Here is a 21,303-nt window from a genome sequence, read left to right as displayed (position 1 = left end):
TAACAATATTAAATTACTCGGATAAATAATTTACATGTTTTATTTTTATATAAAAAAAATTGCATATTTCATTTTAGGGGAACGTTCTTAACTTATTTGATTAATTTTTGTCCAAATTTTTATCCAATTCAAAATAGTTTAAATAAAGTTAAAATATATATTGTGAATTGTTAACTAATTGTTTGCCGAAATAATAATACGAAAAAGTAATAATAAATTAACAATCAATAATTCAAATTTCAAATCATTCGACGCATGATCCAAAAATCTATTAATCATCGCTGCGCAGTGATCATTATTAGAAACGATTGTGCATCGAATGATTATTATTATTTTAACACATAATCAATATATTTGTTCTTATCAAAAAATTATAATAGGTTCTTTGTAAATGAAATCAATCATAATTCATAATTACCTATCTCGATTAATTCTAAATTACTTTCAAGTAATATCAAATATAAAAAAAAAACCAAAGATAAGATATTTTATTTAAAAATAGTCGAAAGAAAAAAAACACCATTTGTTTTTAAATTAGTCCGTGTATGTGTTTCTGTGTGTTTGTATGATTGTGGTTGAGGTCTAAAGTTGCTGAATAAATCCAATTTCTTTTTATTATATATATTATTGCAATATATATAATAAAAATATATGTACACATATATATATATATATATATATATATAAAATATACATATATATATGTGTGTGTGTATTATTTAATATAATATTATATATATATATATATTAAATAATACAAATTGTATTGCTGCTATTCTTTGTACGATCAACAAAAATTCTCATCAAGTATTCGTAACTGTGGAAAATCCATCTTTCATTCGGAGAAACAGCAAAGGAATCATCACGATGATGACTATGATGATGATGATTATGATGATGATGATATGATGATGATGATAAAGATGATTAGGATCAGGATCAGGATCAGGATCAACAAGATGAAATCACAAATGGAGGAAAACAAACTCTGACGTCAACACTCAACATTTCTATGGTGGCCAATCTCTATGGGGTGCGTCCTGGTTCTTCATCCCTTCTCTAACGCTGATATTCGATTTCAATTTCAAATGAATAACGATTAGAATACGATACTTAAATTATTATAATCGATTATTCGTGATTATTATTGTTTTCTCTAAATTTATGAAAATCAAATGAATTTTTTTTCTTTTATTTTCTTTTTTTTTCTTCTTTTTTTTCTTTTGCTAATTTTCATGTTGTTTTATTGTGTTCATATTATCAAAATTATTATCGTAATATATATTCTCTTTCTTTTTTCTTTCTTGATTCAAAGTGAAAATTGTAGTTACAGTTTTAAAAGAGAGACAAATTGTTTTGCACTTGTTTTTTAAATCTTTTTACATTCTTTTTTAGTTTTTTTTTTCCAATTTGCATTATTTCTCTTTGATTCGTAGTTAATAGAGTAACGTTGTTTCATTATTATTAATATTATTATTATTACTATTTTAATTTTGTTAATATTATTAATATTATTAATATTATATTAATTATTGTAAAATTTGATAAGATTAAGAGAACGTTTTTAACGTTTTCAATGATTCTCAAGCTCGTCCAACACTTTTTCACATTTCTTTATATCAATTTTATAATTAATATTAGAATAATAATTATAATAATACTTATTATCATTTTAATCTTATATATTTTTCAAGTACTATTATTATTTTATTTATTCTTTATTTTATTGTAAAAAAAATGAGTAATATTTTATTGTATAAATATCTCGATGTTTCAAACAAAAGCTTGTTGTCCAATTTTTTGTTTCGTTAATAATTTATAAGTAAATATTATTAATTAATCATTGCTTTTTTGATCGTGATGTAAAAAATCCTGTAGGATCTAAAAGATGATTTAAATGTGATCGATCGATCGTGTCAGGATCAACGTGCGTGATGATCTTAAATTTCAAATAATTCAAATCGAATTTACCGAGTTTTTTTTTCTTTTTTAAAACAAAATTTGTACTTCATTAGAAATTAAATGAAAAAGTAATCGATAAAATGAACGAAGTAAATTCGATTTGATATATTTGAAATATTTATTATTGTCGGAAAAGTATAACTCTCGGTTTAGATTTCGTTTATCGGCGCGAAATCTCGAGAAGATCCTTTCCGTTTATGGGGAAAAAAACAACTGTGCCCTTTATTTTTTTTTTCTTCTTAATTATTCAATGGGGTTGGTTTTTCTTTGCTAAATATATTTTTTTTTTTAAAGGTGTATTTGTTGTTTTTATTCAACAAAACTGATTAGGATCGCGTTGCTTTTCTAGTACGTTGATTTCTGACTGCCGAAAACGATCGTATCGAACATTTCAAATTGTCTTTTCGTCATTTTGTTTATTTGTTTATAGTTTTTTTTTAAATATTTTCGATATGTAAACTCAATGTTTCATATTAAGAAACAAATTAATTGGACAATATTACACGTTTGACGTTTTCATATGATTTCTTTTTATATTATTTTAGTAGAAGAACATTTTTTATTTTTATTTTGGACAGCTTGTGATATTAGATAAATGTTTGTTATTAATTGTTTGTTGTTATTATTGAAGATTTTTACTTTTTTTTTCTTTCTTTTTTTTTTCTTTTTTGCGATAAAAACATTTCTCTCTCTCTGTCTCTTTCTCTCTTTCTCTGCGTTTGATGGAAAATAATTTTTCATTATTAATTGTTAATTGCATATTCGATTGATTTTCAATTAGTTATAAAAAGAATTTAACTGTATAAAGGAAAAAAAAAGAAAATTATTTATCAACAAACGTTTTATATTTTTTTTTTTATATAACAAGTACCGAATTAAAATATATTAGTAATCTAATGAATAAATTTATTGTTTTGTACGCGAGTCGAAATTTATTCTTTCGAAAACTTTTCTTTCGTGTTTAATTGAAAATAATAACTTAAGGAATCAGAAAAAAAAATCATAAGCAATTCAAAAGATGGTCATTATTAATATAAATATACGTTACGAAAATTGTTATAATTGAAAAATATATCTTTGAAAAATAGTTTTCGTTAAAGAGAAAAAAACACACATCTTTCAAATTGTTATGTGAAAGAAAATATTCAAAATTGTATAAACAGCGGCGACGTAATTAATATTTTCAACAAATTTTTCTAAATCAAATTAGAATACATTTTTGAACGAAAGAATTGGCGATAATATAAATTTTTTTTATGTAATTATAAACGCACAATTTCAACCAAACAAAGCATATAAAATAATTATTACATTGTTAAAATAAAGAAATGACATTTAAAAAAAACATTGAAGAAGTCTAACTGAATATTTTATTCTCTCTCTTTCTCTCTCTCACACACACATACAAACACAAACATACATTTTTTTAACATTAACTAATTATAGTTTATTAATGATATTCGATCAAATAAATTCAATCGAACGAATCCAGTTGAATAAATCAGCCAAAATTATTCAAATTATTTAATATTCGATTGTACTTGAAACATTTTTTTTATTGATCCGTTTGATAAAATATTCAAAATTTGTTTAAGCAATATTTATTATCTGATCAAGGAAAGGAAAAACAATCAAATAAAGGAATTCAACGTTTGTGGAAGAATAAAAATCGTTTGATCTAATTACACGTACAAATAATGACACACACATGTACATAGGAAAAATGCACGTTAGGTGTGTGTGTGTTCTAACAAAATTTAATGAAAGATAAATCTTTTCTATTTCATTGGAGAAAAAAAAATGGTACGATGATTGTATCCCATTTAATATTCGTTTACATAGGTTTCTTTTTTTAGTTTACTATACTCTTATTAATTTTAATTCGTTCACATATAATCATTATATTAAATTTAATTTAAATAGGAGGATAAATCACACTTCGTTGGAAAATCAATGTGATCTTCATCGAATTTGCACGATGTGTTGCATATTTATATAAAAAAACAGGTAATAATTTAATTACAACATTTATTTAATTATATAAATAAAAATACTTTTGTATATTTTATACTTTAAAAAAAACAAAACAAAAGATATAAATTAAATTTAAATAATAATGAGACTCTTACATCAAAAAGTATGGTCAAAGTATTAAATATCAATTTGTAATTTCTCTAATGTTCTTTTGTTTTTTTTTTTTCATTTTTCCTCTGGTTAAATTAATTTTCAAATTGGTTAATTAACAGAGTGCAAAATTATCGATCAAGTGAAACATATTCTTTACATATATTCTCACATTATTTTGATACACTAAAATACTACACTTATTTTTAATAATAAATTGCATCGCACGAAGAAAAAGGTACGAGTTTCTCTTCTGGAAGACGAAAAGAATTTCTGCTGTTCGAATTGATGGATGGTGTGTGGAGCCCTGGGACATTCAAATTAAAAAAAAAAAAAAACAAATGATAAAAGGAAAAAAAATTAAATAAAGATGATTTTGAAAAAAAAAAAAATGAAAAACCATAAAAAGTTTATGTGAATGAAACAACATTGTTGTCAAATCTATCTTGCCTCTTTTCTCTATGCCTCTCTTTTTCTGTCTTTTTTTTTTTCTTCTCTCACTTTCTTATTAATTCAATTTATCCCTTAATCCCTTAATCCCTTGCTCGTACCCTTCCCATCTTTTTCAGGAACGAGACTATTGTTATTATTATTATTATTACTATTATTATTACTGTTACTGTATTATTTACGTTTATTATTATTATTATTATTATTATAATATTATTATTATTATTATTATTATTATTATTATTATTATTATTATTATAATATAGGTAGAACTTTATTTTTACGTTTGATTTATTTTCCTGTTAGAAAATTCAATCTTGGTCAGCGTTTTTCGCAGGTAACAAAATTTGATTATTCTAACAATTTATTTTATTTTCTTTTATTTTCTTTTTGTTTTGTTTTTTAAATAAAGTAAGTAATTAATCGATTTATTCGAACTATGATTTTTACTCGAACGAAATAATTGTTGGAATATTTAAATAAAAAAAGAAAATAATAATAATAATTTAGAACAAGGTATTATTATATTAAAAAATCGTTTTGAATACCTGTGAAGAACGCGTTATTGTTATTTTATCAAATGCGTAACGATTGTGGTAGCATGATTGTTTCAAAATGATTTTATATCTTCTCGAGAAAAGAAAAATCCCTTCCAAGGTTAGAGTTTGATTAGATTCTCCTATTATTATGATAATTATAGTTCGTATAGGAAAATTATGAGGTACATGATTCTGTATATTGGCAAAATTAAATTTAAAATTATAAATTATTTTCTCTTGATAGATAAAATATAATTAATTAGAAGTTACCTTGAGGGCCGAATTTTGATTAAAAAGATGCATTAAATGCAAATTTTTCTAATAGTTTGTTTATAATATTAGACAAAATCAAAGTATGAAAATATAGAAACGATGAATGAAAATCAAATTAAATAAATTTTATATGTAATCTTCTACTTGGTGGAGGTTTCTTAAAGTTATTGTTGCGCTTAGGGCATCCAAAAACAAAATTACGGCCCTGGAGGATGCGGACTTCTACTACAAAGCTTTGAACATGTACCAGGTAATTCACAGTTATACACACACATACATGCTTTCATCATTGTTTTGTAAAAACAACAAAAAATTTGCATAATTTAGAAAAAAATTCAAACGTTTGACTTCATTAATAACAAATAAATTATTTAAAATATATTCAAAAGTATCGTTAATTTTTCTCTTCTAAATTCATTTTTCTAATTATTATCTTGTAATAGAATTTCTGTATAAATTAAAAAAGAAAAAAGTCACAAATACAATTTTATCGGGTAGAAAATTCATGATATAAAAAATAAAATTATTATTAATCGTTTTTATAAGGGTTAACAAATTATAAAAAACATTTCAACTATGTTTCGAGAAAAAAAAAAGAAAAAATCCAAGAAAAAATATTTTCTCGTAATATTAAAAAAATTAGGAAATTACTTAAACGCATAAATTCATTGAACTTATTTGATTTATCATTCAATCTCCATTCGTAAAAATTAGAATAATTTATGCAGATATTCATATATGCACATAATTGCATAATACATCTGTTGTGTCGTATATTACATCAATGAAAGAATATTCAAACAATTCAATAGCATGCAAGTTGGAATTTTGATCAAGGTACAATTAAATATTCATTAGTTTATCAATTTTTAACGATACTTTTTACTCTGATATGATAGTGACGTACTGCAATTAACATTTTTTTTGATTTCCAACCCATTACAAAAATTATGGTAGATTTTTGGATTCATCTTGTAGTATAATTACAAATAAAATTGCAATTAGAGTGGAACAAACAGAGAGAGCAGTACGATGGTAGAAAAAAAAAGCTTTGATGAAATCTATTTTTTATGGTGTTGTGTTGTGTCTTCTTTCATTCTTTCTTTCTTTCTTATCCGCATATTTTGTTGCAAAATTATTTTTATTAATATATTATATTTCGGAACCAACACTCTCTGAATAAAATTTGAAATATTACACTTGAAAATTTCAAACAAATTTTGTGGATAGTCTTTCGTCGTCTGACAACGAGAAGAAGTTTTCAAATTCTGACGATTAGGAGGGGGATGATTTTTGATGATTATTTTCATTGTTCTTGCGATAAAAATACTTCAACAGGTGTCTACGAATACGTTGAGTCAACAACAACCGACCACACCTCGTCGAGTTATCATCATCGTTCGTATTCGTTAGAAAGTTGTTCAGGAAACTTGAATAAAAATAAAAACAAAAATATATACACGTCAAAAAAGTCGAATATAAATGTTGAACTACTTTTATTTTTATTTTTATTTGTTTTCTTTGTTAAGACATATTTTCAAGAAGGTGGGTTCGTTTCTTCTTGTTATTCATTAGTTTCTCGTAACTAAAATTGCAATCTGCATAATTAACTTTCGCTCTCTTACTTTCTTTTAATTAAATTATTTATTTGTTTATTAGAACTCCTTGTTATTTTTTTATTAAATAAAAATTCATATTCGCATATACGAAGGAATGAGTTGAAAATTTTTGAGCCTGATGTTTTTTTTTTTCTTCTAAGTAGATTGTCAAAATTAAAAGAGAATTGGTTTAATTAAAAAAAAAAAAAAAAGAAATGTTACTTATAAATATTAAGCTCAAACATTTTCAACCCACCCACGTATAAGTCCCTTTATTATTATTCTTTATTTTCCCCTTAAATTATTGAGTAGAATTTTCTCAATCGAAATTTATTAAAGAAGAATGTAAGAATTCAAATAATAATAATAATAATAATAATAATAATAATAATAATAATAATAATAATAATAGTGTATATGGTAAAATGATACTCATTTATAATCATAGAACTTGATTTTCGCATATATTATTCTAACATTGATAATTAGCATACAATCGAGTTAGAAAATGGATCACCCAAAATTTAAATATTCCAAGGCTTTGACGTAATGCTTTTAATAATTATTCATTATTGCTATACTAAAGTAAAATTATTTAAGAATTATATATCGTTAAAAGAATTATTGCATGATTTTGGATAAAAATAAAAATAAAAGAGAAAGATATAAAACGTGCTTTCTCGTAAAATTAGGAAAAAAAAAGCTTGTTGCTCGTTAAACAATAAAAATAATACAATAAATAATTATAATCATTATTATTCATGAATTTTTATAATATCGAATGAATGTTACGTTTTTTTCTTTTTGTAGAATTATCAATCATAATAAATCATGAACAGAATAATAATATTAATAATAATAATCAGATAATAATAATAATAATAATAGTAATAATTACATAACCCTTTTTACTATTTCTATATGTATAATCATAATAATAATGATAATAATAATAATAATAAAAACAACGTGATTATATGGAATGGATGTGTGTATCTTTTTTTTTTCCTATAAATTATTCATTTTTTAATTTTTAACTTATGGGTGCTACACTATACAAGGAGGCATATTTTACGTTGGGTTAATCTAATTAATTTCTAAGCGGTACAAAAATACAACCATAAAAAAAAGAAATTAATCGATACACAAATTAATCATTGATAATTATGTACTTGTCATATTGGAATAGTAGCATGTATATACCTACAAATATATATATATATTTCTACACAAACACACACACACCCACAAACACATTTAATTATATATATATTTATAAAAATAACAAAGGCTCTTTTTTTTTTATTTCAATAACCAGAAACTGCGTTGGAAGATTATACGTTTATTTCGAAACCTGAATATAACTAAAGTAATATAAAATTACTTTAATTTCAAATGTTTTCGAAACATGTTTTCTATTATTTAATAATTTTAATTGCCATACGATATAATAATAAATAAAAATTCAATAATAGCAATATATCAACAAATGGGGTTTCAATTTTGTTACCTTCATTCATTTTGAATAAAATATAATATTTCAATTAATTTGGATTTAATTTGTTTCTTCATGAGATTGTTCCTTCAAATATATATTTTGTTTAAAATTATTATAAAAATAATAGTAATAAAATATGAACGAAATACACATAGAAATGGAACGACAACTTCTTCCTGCGCAGTTTTTAATTTAATTTCGTGTTATCGTCCAGACGCTTTTGGCTCGAGCTTTTTTTTTTTTATAATAAAAACTCACTTCTCGCGTTTTCATCGTCCATTTTTTTCTCTCTCTCTCTCTCTCTCTTTCTCTTTTTTTTACTCTTTCTCTCTCTTTTTCATTTGTGTAAGTACGATTTATCGATCACGTTTGTTATGCGCATAATTATATATATAAATCTATAAATAAATACATACATGCATATACATACTTATTCTTCTCATTTATCTCTGCTGTAACTTATTTCTAAATTAATATAATTAAAAATAATTCTAACAAAAAAGATAAAAAAAAAAAGGAAAGTAAAACCTTCCATCCTATCTTTTTCTCTCTCTTTCATTTCCGTTTCGATTTAAACACACACACATACATACATACATACACGAACACATTAAAAATAAAATTATATGAAACGAATATAAAAAAGAAATAAATAAATGAAAGTATATAAAAGGGATGAAAAGGAAAAAGAAAAGAAAACCCACATGTAAAAGAGCCTCCCTGTATGCTTGCAGCTCACCCCGCCAACGAGGGTGGTGTTCCCAGTGGTGGTGAGCACAGATTTCAATGTGTCATGTGTGGTCGTGGATACAGGTCGCGTTCATCCCTTACGCGACACTCCAGGTATGAATGCGGTGGCCTTGGATCCAGGTATACTTTCACCTGTACACTTTGTGGCAAGTACTTCTGCAGGCCGGATCATCTCAAACAACACATTCTTAACATCCATGGTGGTTTCTTGACCAAATAGCCGATCCTTCCTACCACCACCACCACCAACACCACCACCATTCTTATTATCTCGTCAGGGTTTTATATTTTATCGTCATTACCACCACCACCAAGTTCACCACCACCACCACCACCACCACACCAACACCACCATTCTTATTATCTCGTCAGGGTTTTATATTTTATCGTCATTACCACCACCATCAAATTCACCCACAAGCAATTCACCACCATCAAATTCACCACCATCAAGTTCACCACCATCAAGTTCACCACCACCAAGTTCACCACCACCACCACCACCACTTGGTTCATCATCGTTATCATTTAACATTTTCATCTTCACTTTCATCATCGTTATTATCATTACATATCATCATTTTTATCATCGTCATATTCATCATTATTATCCTCATTAATATTGTTAAGATAATAATTATTGTTAAAAGTAATATATATATATATTATATACACACAGGACAATTATTATAAATTATTTAGTTATATTAAATTGACACAATTTTATGCTTAATTTCGAATTAAATAATTATTCTTTTTGTGTTGTTTTTTTTGTTTTAGTTTTATTGTATTTTTTGAGAACTGTATAATATTTACAGTTAACAAATGGAAAGATTGTCCTGTCATCCATTTCAATTTCGTTCGTAATTAATATTAACTTTTTTTTTTCTTAAATAATTATAATTATATTAATTATAGCGTTGGTTATATTATTGAAATTATTGTTCTATTCTTCTCGTGATTATTTTATTTTTTATTCTCACTTTTTTTTTTTGTTATTCTTTTGTAACTTTGATATCCAAAGGAACACCAAAGGAGCCTTGCGTCATTCGTGTGTGCGTGCGTGTACGCGTGTATGAGTGTTTTATGTATGTATGTGTATGTATGTGTGTACCTGTATGCACACGTGTGCATATAACGTGTAGAAAAATTTCCTTTGTAAGTTAACAAACACAAAAAAATAATAATTGAAAATTATTAATATTATAATTTAAAATTTTTAACTCATTATTAGTACACACACACACACAAACACGGACATAATAATTTATGTTTATGATTAATATAGTTAATCTTTATTCTATGTTATATTTTTTTTTCTTCTTCTTTTTCTTCTTCTTCTTATTTTTCTTCTTGATTTTGTTGTTGTTAATTTAAGGAGAATATTGTTGATGTGATATTTAGCAATTTAAAGAAAAAAAAAGATATAAAAAAAGAAAAAGAAAGAAAAAAAAATTAATTCTCATCAATCGTAAAACAATATGTTTTGTTTCTCGTCTAAATTTTATATTTAACACTTTTGAATAATTTTATTAAAATAACATTATTAATAATAATAATAATAATAATAATAATCGTATAATAATTGTTAATGTTAAGGATACTGATAATATTAAAAATAGGGAAATAAAATTTTTTGTAATAGTACGGAGAGATAGAAGGAAGAGATTAGAACGTGTTTAGAAAGTGCATTAGCGTGTTGTTGCACACTTAGCGAAATTTATTAATATATAAACATATATTTTTTTATATACACATACTTCGAACGCGAGTAATATTAACATACACACACATATATATGTGTATATATATATATATAAATGGGGCGTTCCGTACAACTTTAACTGCCAAATATTTTTTTCCTTCCGCAAAAGAAAAAAGAAAAAAAGAAAACGCCAAATGAACTTGTAATTCCTATTATTAATTAGTATGATAAGAATTTTGTAACTTATTCCTATAATTTTAAACAAACAAATTTATATATAAATTTATGAATATATTTAAAAAAAAAATATATATATATATGTATACAGGGTGTCCTGTATTATCATTGGTGATACGGTACAAACGATTAATGGATGATCATTTTGATTTAAAAATCAAATCGATTATGTAGAATACAATTTTTGTTTTTTTTTATTAAATGATATAGAGTTTATTTCTTTCTTTTTCATTTTTTCTTTTGTTTTTTTTCTTTTTGGTGTTCATCAAAATGTTCATGTTCCGTTCGTTTGTACCACCACCCTGTATATTAAAAACGTAATTTAAACGGATTACATTTATTGTAATAGTTTAATAAGTAGAAACATGTTGTTTCAACGAGTAACAAGATCATTTTTCAAAAATAAAACGATCTTTTATATTTGTCAATATAAAAATGTGCGCATGAAATTAATGGTAAATAATAATTTATGCACCTAATTTTGTTTTTTATTTTGCACAAGGTAACGAACATAAAAAAAAAAAAGTAAAAATTAATTTAATTTAGTTATTCAATTGCATTATTGAAATTATTGATGTTACCTATGTTGGTTTTTTTTTTCATAGTTAAAAATTAATTAATAATATTTAGGTTACATTCCAATGATTGTATTGAACAATTAATTATTTTCCATTTAACAAGAAAAGTGACAGAAATATTTTCTATATTTTGTTCCTAATTTTAATTTTTTTTTTTTTATTATTATTATTAACCCTTTAACTATTATGAGCGCATATATGCGGCTAGCGAGAAGAAGACCCTGTTGGTTTTTAACTGTGAACGCATATATGCGTTCAGTAAGATAACATCGACGTTGATTGTAGGCACATAAATGCAGAACAAAGAATGGATTATCAATGCATGGACTATAAGACGCATATATGCGTCCAACGAAGATTATTCAGTCCAAAGTCAATAAAAATCCAAAATGTTTCATGAAAATTTTGTTAGAATATTTTATACGATTGAAAAATCTTTTTATTTTATATTTTTAATCATTGCCAACATTGATAAATATATTAATAATAATTATAAATTATAGATTGTTGATATGGTTACAAAAATAAATATATTTTTTGGATTTGCGTATTGCACGTGGTCTGTTTAACTATCCTTGCAAATTCTCTCTCTCTCTCTCTCCCTCTCTTTTTCTCTCTCTCTCTTTCTCTCTTTTTATTTTTATTATAGTAAGTATATTATAGTACAATAATTTGATCACACGATGGTGATATTAATGTTAATAAAATAATTAAAATAATTGTTTATTTTATTGTGTTTTGTCTTACAGACAGACATTATCCGGCTTATCACAATAATGACAAGAACAAGAAGCAAAATCAAGTGAAAAGATGTGTCATATGTGCCCAAGATTCTATAAGACGTAGATCGAGATATTGTTGTAAACAATGTAATGTTAGTTTGTGCATAGTTCCGTGCTTCGAAATTTATCATAACAATTATATTTACAATTGATACCCTTATTTATAATTCTATTATTTTTTATTTGCATATGTATTTCTTTTTTTATATTTTTTTTTTTGCATATATATATAAATAAACAAATTTATCTAACTAACTGATAACTAATTATTAATTATATTATTGATTTAAGTTATATATCGTTATTTCAATTTATTCGAAATTGTTTCAAAAATTCGTACTATTTTTATTATTATTATTATTATTATTATTATTATTATTTATATAATGTTTTTCATATATAGAAAAATAATTGCAAATATTTTAAATTATTCAGTTTTTTTTTTTTTAAAGGAAAGTAGAATTACATAAACGTTTGTAATAATAATAATAATATTTGTACGTCTTATATTAGTAGACGTTATTATGAATAATATGTATTCGTTTTAAATTATTATTGTTATGTCATTAAAAACACACCTACAATTTATTACACACTCACATATATTATTTGTATAAATTGTTCATACGTGTGACATTGTATATTTTTATGTCGTTTAAATAAAAACAAAATAAGAAAAAAAAAGAAAGATATCTACAAAATAATATTATAACAATCTTTGTTGTGTTGTACCTTTCTTATTTAATTCACACTTTTTCATGACCATCTTTCAGATTAGTATTAATAAATTAATAATATTAAAGAAAGATAAGATTAAATGATATACTTAATGAATCTCTTTTCTTTTGTGGTTTTTGTTTTTATTTTGTTTATTATAATCTAATTAAATATCTTGATTAGAGATTTTGATTAGAATATCGATCAAGTTAAGTAATAAAAATAATAATTTTTTCGAAACGAGATATCATATATTAAATCAATAATTAAATTGCAATATCAACGATTCTCTGCAATTACAAAATTAGCCTAATCAAAATCATTAGTCATATTTCTCTTGAATAAAAAAACCTATATAAATATAAATTAAATAATAAAGTAATTAAAAAAATATCTATCTTCCTCCCTTATAAATAATAAACCATATAAAAAATAATTAATTAAATAAATAAATAAATTATTGACAATATATAACAAGCGTGTGTTGAAGAGTTTCGAGCTGGAAATAAAAAAAAAAAAAAAAAGAAAAAAAAAACAGGAAGCCATAATGTTTTCTTTTTTTATTTCTCGTTCGAATATTCCCATTTTTTATTTTCAAAGTATTATTCAATAATCAAAAATGAATTAGGCTCCAAATGTTTACAACCGTTCGACTGGCCATTTCTTCTCTTACGTAAAATTATTTTCATTTATATTTCAATTGCTATTATATATCAAATAAATCATGGTTGGTGTTACCCTTTGTCGCGTTGTTTCGATCATAAGACAATCGACGCCATTTATGTTTGTTTTTCGTTTCAGAACATTCGTACGTTAACGCTAGCCGATTTGGAGACTACTCGTGCACCAAGTGCGGAAAACGTTACAAGAATCATTCGTCCTTGTGTAGGCACAACAGGTATGGTTGTGGCCCAACTAAATTGAAGTGCGTTTGTCCTAACTGTGGCAAAATTTACAGCAGACCTGACACCCTTGCCGACCATATCGGTAGGGTGCACACCTATCCTCATTTAATACTTTGACAGTATTATCATAATTATATATATAACAATAATAATAATAATAATAATTATAATAGTAATAATAATAATAATGATAATGATAGTTCATTAATATTTTTACGAAACTCGACTGAAATTGTAGTATTTATTCTAACGTACGAAATTGTTGATAAATATGTATATATTTGTTTTTGTTTTTGTTTTTTTTTCTTTCCTCTCTTTTTTAAATTAAATTCATAATATTGTATTATATTATTAATAAATTATTCACGAAAAAAGATAAAAACATAATATAATATATATATATTATTATTATTAATCATTATTTTGTTTATTTCACGTAGAAAAAAGGAAGAATATGTAATTGGGTGTATATTTTAAATAAGATTTAAAAATAGAGAACTCTGATACTTTGGGAATGTTTTAGGAACGTTTTTCCAATTCATAATTAATCATCATACGTCATCGTCGTCGTCATCATCATCATCATCATCATCATCATCATCATCATCATTATTATTCATAACTAACCAACTCGGAATTATTTCGTTCAATCGTGTGTATATTCTATATATATATATATATATTTATAATTAATATTTTATGTCAATTTTTGTGAAAATTATCGAGACACAGATTACTTAATTAATTTTAATTAAATATAAAACCATTTTTCTTTCTCGTCGTATTTATTTATTATTTTCTAATTACTTGCTACAGTTTAGGGGGCATTGGGGGGGGTGTGGAAAAAACATATTAAGAGAGAATCGATGATGCATGTGAGACGAGTATCGAAAAAATTAAATAATAACGACACGTTGGGAATGTTTTGAAGGTTCCAAAATTGCATATCAGGGATTTTATTGTTACACATTTTTAATGTTCTGATGTTGCAGCAGCACATTGGCTAAAATGCCCGACAACAGGAGATGCAATTATGGTCATAACAATGGTTGACCAGTATACAAGAATTATTAATTGCGAAGATCAACAAAATCAGCAACAAAATCAACAAGAACAGCAACAACAGCAGCTACAACAACAACAGCAACAGCAAGAAGAAGAACAACAACGACAGGGTCATATTTGCAAAACTTGTGGGAAAACTTATACACGAAAGACTGCACTTTGGCGTCATCATACATACGAATGTGGTAATAAAAATCCTAGATTTCAATGTCCTTATTGCCGTTACCGGGCCAAACAACGTTCTAACATAAACATTCATATCAAAACCGTACATTACGGTTTGGAGATATATGCTATCGATTTAAAAAATAAACTTCATTGATTTTTTCAAATCCATTATTTAAATAAGCCGTTTATTTTGAAAGTGGCCTAACTCCATTAGGAGTAGAGATTTTGGTGTGGTAGAAATGGCATTAAAAAAAAATAATTTACTGTTTATCCCCCGAGAGTATTACAATATTATCAAAAAGTGTCGGAAAGGTAATAACTTTATTGTACATGAAATGAGACAAAAGATTTTGTATGAACAAAATTATTAGAAGACGCAATTTTTAAAGGGTCAAGAATTCTAACGGAGAACCAATAAACTGGTTAAAATATGTTGGATGCGTTTTGTCAAAAATGAATAAGATTTTCTATAAGACATCAATGAATGAGAACGAAAATTTGAAAGTCCTGAATTTAATACCACGTGGGGTAGACCAAGAAAGTTCGAAAATATTGTATTGACACCACTGTATAAAAATATAAGACAAATTACAACCGCAAAATTCAAGGATATAATTGACTTATTACGATATATACCACCGGAACATCATGATTTCTTTAAATCCCTTTCACATACACAAAATGTTGATGAATAGAAAATTGTTTTGTAATTTATGTTTGCAAAAAATATTTTGAATCGCATAATTTATTTTTTTAAAGTGTTGTAAAGATATGTAAAATAAAATAAGTATTGTCTTTTTGCAATTTGAAGCATGTTAAATTATGGTGAATGGACTTCGGTTCCTTCAAATTTTATAACGAATCTGGTTGTTAATTTTGAAAGTGGCCTAACTCCATTCTTGGGAAGAAAATGCATATTATTCACTTAATAATTGCCGTTATTTTAATAGGAACTGTAAATTTAACACCTTTAGATACATTTAAGCAACATAACTCATTGTTATTCTTTACGTATATTTTGAATTGCATTGAAACGCAAACCTTTAAATATCTCAATTTAAGGTTATATGGAGTTAGGCCACTTTCAACATAATCGGCTCAAATGTTAATTCTATTAAATTCTTCTCACAATTTGTTCCTATTTATTTTACGACGATTAGAGATATTTGTGTGTGTGTTTGTATGCTTGTATGCATGCATGCATGCATGCGTGCGTGCGTGGGTGCTTGCTCGTGTGTACGAATTAATATTTTTTTTTACCAGGTCACCCGAAGCAAGCTTAAAAAGTTTCGAATATGAATGATTAGTTTGTTTCCTCTCCTCCTACTTCCCTCCTTCATTATATTTAGTAACTTTCCTTTTTACGAGCTTGGTAGATTTAAATGTGACGATACCCAAAGTTGTGTTTGTTAGTTAGTTTTTTTTTGCAATAATGTGTAATATATATATATATATGAATGTGTTATTTTAATAATTCTTTTTCTTTTTCTGTTCAAGTATAAAAACAATCGTTTGCTTTCCCACTTTTTGTTGTTGTAAGTGTTAACAAAAATTTATATTTATATTAATGTTAAATAAATGAGAAGATTAATAATATCAGATATTTTATCGACTAACACACATATATATATATATATATGTATTTTTCTTATTTGTTTATTCTGTTTCAGTATTATTCAACTATAACAACAACAACAACAGCGTACACGTGATCGAGTATCGTTGCATTCATTGCGACATTCCATACTCATCGCCGACCCATTTGAAACGTCATTTGACGAAAGGTTGCAACATGGATACGACATTACCGTTAACAATTCGAAAAAATATATACGCTACTAGATCGAGAAATTTCGTATGCAACAATTGTTGCACCGGTTATAAGAACAAACGTTCGTTGTACTCGCATTTGCGTAATGTTTGCGGATTTGAACAAAGATTTCTTTGTCCGTATTGTACCCTCAGAAGCAGGCACCGATCTAATGTTCTAATTCACATCAAACGTCGACACGACGGACAAAAACCATTTGTCATCAACGAACAAGAGAAAATGAAATAATTTATCTCATTTTTTCTTCTTTTTTTTTTTTTTTTTTTATAAATTACATCCAATCTAGTCACCTTGATCTCATTTTAATCGCACGCGTTTTTACATATATAATATTATATGTATTGTAATATTAAATTTAATAATATATCTTACAATTAGTAATATTGTAAATAAATCAAATGAAAATTATTTCAATGGAATTTGAATGTGACTCTTGTTTCTATTGTTTATTTTCTTTTTTTTTCTTCTTTAATTTTTGGGCCCCACCCACTCCCCCTACCCCACCTCTAATAAATTAATTAAACCAAAAGGGAGAACGAAATTTGGTAAAATGACGTTTAATTCAAATATTTTATCTTACGTACAGATTATATTTAACTGACAAGAATATCATATTTTTGTTTGTTTTAGGCTAATCATCCTGCGTTTATATCGTACGACCAAAGAAGATTTTCAATTCGTCGGATAAATATCATCGATTAATCGACTTCAACGATATTATCTCAAAGATTATAATTATTATCCTAAGAATGAAATGATTATCACATTTTTTTCTTTCTTTATTTTTGTTTTTTAATGATCATACGTGTATTGTTGTACGTATTTTGATTTGTTCAATAAAATAAATGTCAAGTGTTTTTCGAAACGATTCGAAACACTGCCAAAATAAAAATAAAAATAAAAATAAAAACCACCCACATACACACATGTACACAGACAACAAAACACTTATATTATTCTTTTATTTTGTTATTTCTTTTTATCTTTTTTTTTTTTTCAGTAAAGGTGTCCAAGATCGCGGTGAGATTCCCCAAGAGAGGAACGAATATATATTTTTGTTCATTTTTCATTTATAAATATACATACACATATATATATGTCAGCCTTTATTTTATTTGAATTATTTTCTTGATATTATCTAATAATCATTTTAATATTTCCTTGTTTTTCACACATTTTTCTTTTTCATCCATAGCTTTTATGCCAAGAATTGATGCTATATGATTCGCATGAGTTATCATACGAGAATCAATTGGACACGTGTCTTTTTTCAATTTTTTCTCTCTCTCTCTCTTTCTCTCTCTCTCTATCTCTCTCTCTCTCTCTTCCCCTTTAGTCAAAAATCTTATTTTAACACTTTGACGTCCGGCATTTGTCCGATACATTTGTTTGTGTCACCGGACGGCATAGTGTTAAAATTAATAAACGTAATTTTTGTTACAGAAGCTAACGATGATAAACAACAACAGCAACAACAACAACAACAACCCGAGGAAGAAGAATCCTCGTCCAATACTGAGAAGATCGATTGGAATTTGGATAATGAAAAAACTAATGCTACCACTACTACGACAACTACGCAATTGGAACAGGCCATTGGTTCGGGACAGGATATTACCTGTACCCGTAAGTATAATTATAATATTTACAAAATAATTAAAAGTTTAATTTTTGTTTTCGTATTTTTCAATGCAATCGTTCAAAACACACCTATACTCCTCCCCCCACCTCCATATTCTCCCAATCTTTTTCTTTCTTTAACGTTGTCAATTATATAAACGTTTCTAAATATGTGATGTGTTCAATTTCGGATATCTTGTTTAAATTTTGTTTTTCTACGATTTCATCGCATACTTAAAATCGTCAAAATTACAAATCTACCTTAATAAAATTTACTTTCACACCCCCGGGGGATTTATTATCAAAATATTCGTGGCCTTAACGATCATGTTAAAATTGAAAATTAATTTATATTTGAACAAAATTTATTTTGGATTATAAATCGAATAACCTTGTTTGATTGTTTTGTTTCAGAAGTATTTGCACGAGAATTATTGCGAGATAATCAATCATCCCCAAATTCTCAAGACGCCACTCGTTGTTACAGTTGTCAATCATGCGGCAAGAGTTTCACGCGTGCCAGTATATTGCAAGCTCACGCATATTACAGATGTCACTTGAATCCCGTTTCGCAATTGTACAAGTCAGGGAAAAATAGTCGTTTTTCTTGTTACGCATGTGGATCCAGTTATTCTAGGCAAAACAGTTTGATGTGGCACGTACGCCACGAGTGCGGTAATCCCCAGAAATGCAAGGACTGTGGTAAAACCTTTTTGTATAGGTCGAGTTTGTACAGGCACAGAAACCGTGGTTGCAATAGTTTTCATCACATCAAGGATTTGGCAAAACCTGTGGTATCCAATAATGATCTTGCTCAAATTGAAATCGATGCTACGATAACCGGTGAACTTGTTCTCGATCCAGTCTCCGTTTGAATTTTTCAATTGGATTATCTTTTTCTTTTTCTTTTTCTTTTTCTTTTTCTTTTTCTCTTTTTCTGTTACTATTCTTTTCTTTTTTATTTCGAATCTTATTTCTTTTTTCTCCTTTTTTTTTCTTTTTCTTTTGGCATTTTTATTGTTGTTATTGTTGTTGTTGTTGTTGTTCTTGTTGTTGTTCAGATGATACACCACAATATTAAAAACCAGATGGATTACACACCGCAACAGGAAATCTCTGATTAAAAATAAAAAAAAAAAAAATAAAAAAAATCATAAATGAAAAAGAAATAATAATAATAATGTATGCAAAATAACATAGATTCTTTTTACTATGCGTAAGTCCTATTATGTAAAAATAATTCGATTCGTATATATACATATATATATATATTATGGATGATAATTATTGATTAATATTATTATTATTATGTACATTGTCGACTACTTTATTTTGCTAATTTCTGTTTAGAGATAAATTTTCTTTTAGAATATTTGTAAGATACGTTTCCCGATGTTATATTATAAAACAAATGTTGTTTCAAACGAATCAACTATTTTACAGGGTGTTACGTAAGAAGAATGGATAGAAGCCATAAAAAACAATCGAAACAATTGATATTTGATTTTGTTTTAAAGTTATATTAACAATTTTGTGTTTAAATAATTAATTCTCAATGGTTTACCTTCGTAGAAAAATATATATTCAAAATAATAAGCACACAGTTTTAATTGAAATTTGTTCAAATAAAAATCCAATCAGTGTAATATTGAACACACGCATCAATGATGAACACACACCCTGCTTATTGTTTAAGTATTTTTTTTAAATATTATATCTATCTATCTATATATATATATATTTATATAGGTGAATTTTCCTAATTAATTATTGTATAATTTAAATTTAGGTATATCATTGTAGGATAATTTTTTCGTGTGAATTATGTATCTACGAATGTACTATTCGACTTTATAATTATTAATATTATTATTATTTTATTATTATTATTATTAATAATTGATCTATAGTAAGTGCATTTAAACAAGATTTAATATTAATTTTTCCTCTTTTTTTCTTTTCTCCTCCTATTTTTCTTTCTTCTTATTCGTTCAACATTCTTTCTTACTTTTTTTTTTTTTATTTTTTTGTTTGTTTTGTTTTTAGATACAAGATACGCTGCTTATCCTTCACTATGAAAAATATTACTATTATAATAAATAATCTTCTGTCACGATAGTATATAGAAAAACTATTGATTTAATATGTGTGTAGAATTACGACTAACTCGCGTAAAAATGACGCTTTAGTTTATCGAAGATATTGTTTCTTGATCTTCAATTAATGAACGTTGTTCTTTACTTGTTATTTTTTTTCTTTTTTTTTTTTTTAAATAAACACATTATTTTCATGTAATTTAAAAAAACCAACAATGTGATTGTAACGAATAATAATAATAACGATCGACACACACACACACACACACACATACACACATATATATTTTAATGTTCGAACATTTGGGATGAAATTTATTTAAATGATACAAAAGTTATTACCCCCTTTTTAAACAGTCTCGAACAATGTTTTACGAATAAATAATCATTGGGATAACGAATAAT

At 25.7% G+C, this 21,303-nt stretch overlaps 1 protein-coding gene across 15 annotated transcripts in view; it reads left to right on the top strand.

Annotated features, from left to right (window-relative positions):
* The window catches only part of LOC122525387 (longitudinals lacking protein, isoforms N/O/W/X/Y-like), a 111,673-nt gene that overhangs the window by 32,097 nt on the left and 58,273 nt on the right, over window positions 1-21,303 (top strand). For 6 of the 15 annotated variants that reach the window (XM_043648154.1, XM_043648147.1, XM_043648149.1 and 3 more), the window contains exons 7-10: window positions 14,015-14,200; window positions 15,111-15,368; window positions 18,626-18,808; window positions 19,217-19,716. The exons of 2 other annotated variants lie outside the window; for them this stretch is intronic. In XM_043648154.1, coding sequence (XP_043504089.1) covers window positions 14,015-14,200; window positions 15,111-15,368; window positions 18,626-18,808; window positions 19,217-19,677 — 1,088 coding nt within the window. In that variant the 3' untranslated portion in view covers window positions 19,678-19,716. Of the gene's footprint in view, window positions 1-14,014; window positions 14,201-15,110; window positions 15,369-17,021; window positions 17,426-18,625; window positions 18,809-19,216; window positions 19,720-21,303 lie in introns of those variants that run through there. 7 more of the 15 variants (XM_043648155.1, XM_043648153.1, XM_043648157.1 and 4 more) reach the window with 7 other exon arrangements.

This window comes from Polistes fuscatus, unplaced genomic scaffold (genome assembly GCF_010416935.1).
Source record: "Polistes fuscatus isolate 324 unplaced genomic scaffold, CU_Pfus_HIC Scaffold9, whole genome shotgun sequence".
In the NCBI taxonomy this organism is placed as follows: Eukaryota; Metazoa; Arthropoda; class Insecta; order Hymenoptera; family Vespidae; genus Polistes; species Polistes fuscatus.
Note: the sequence above shows the minus strand (reverse complement) of the source record. Positions and strands in the feature narration are given on the sequence as shown.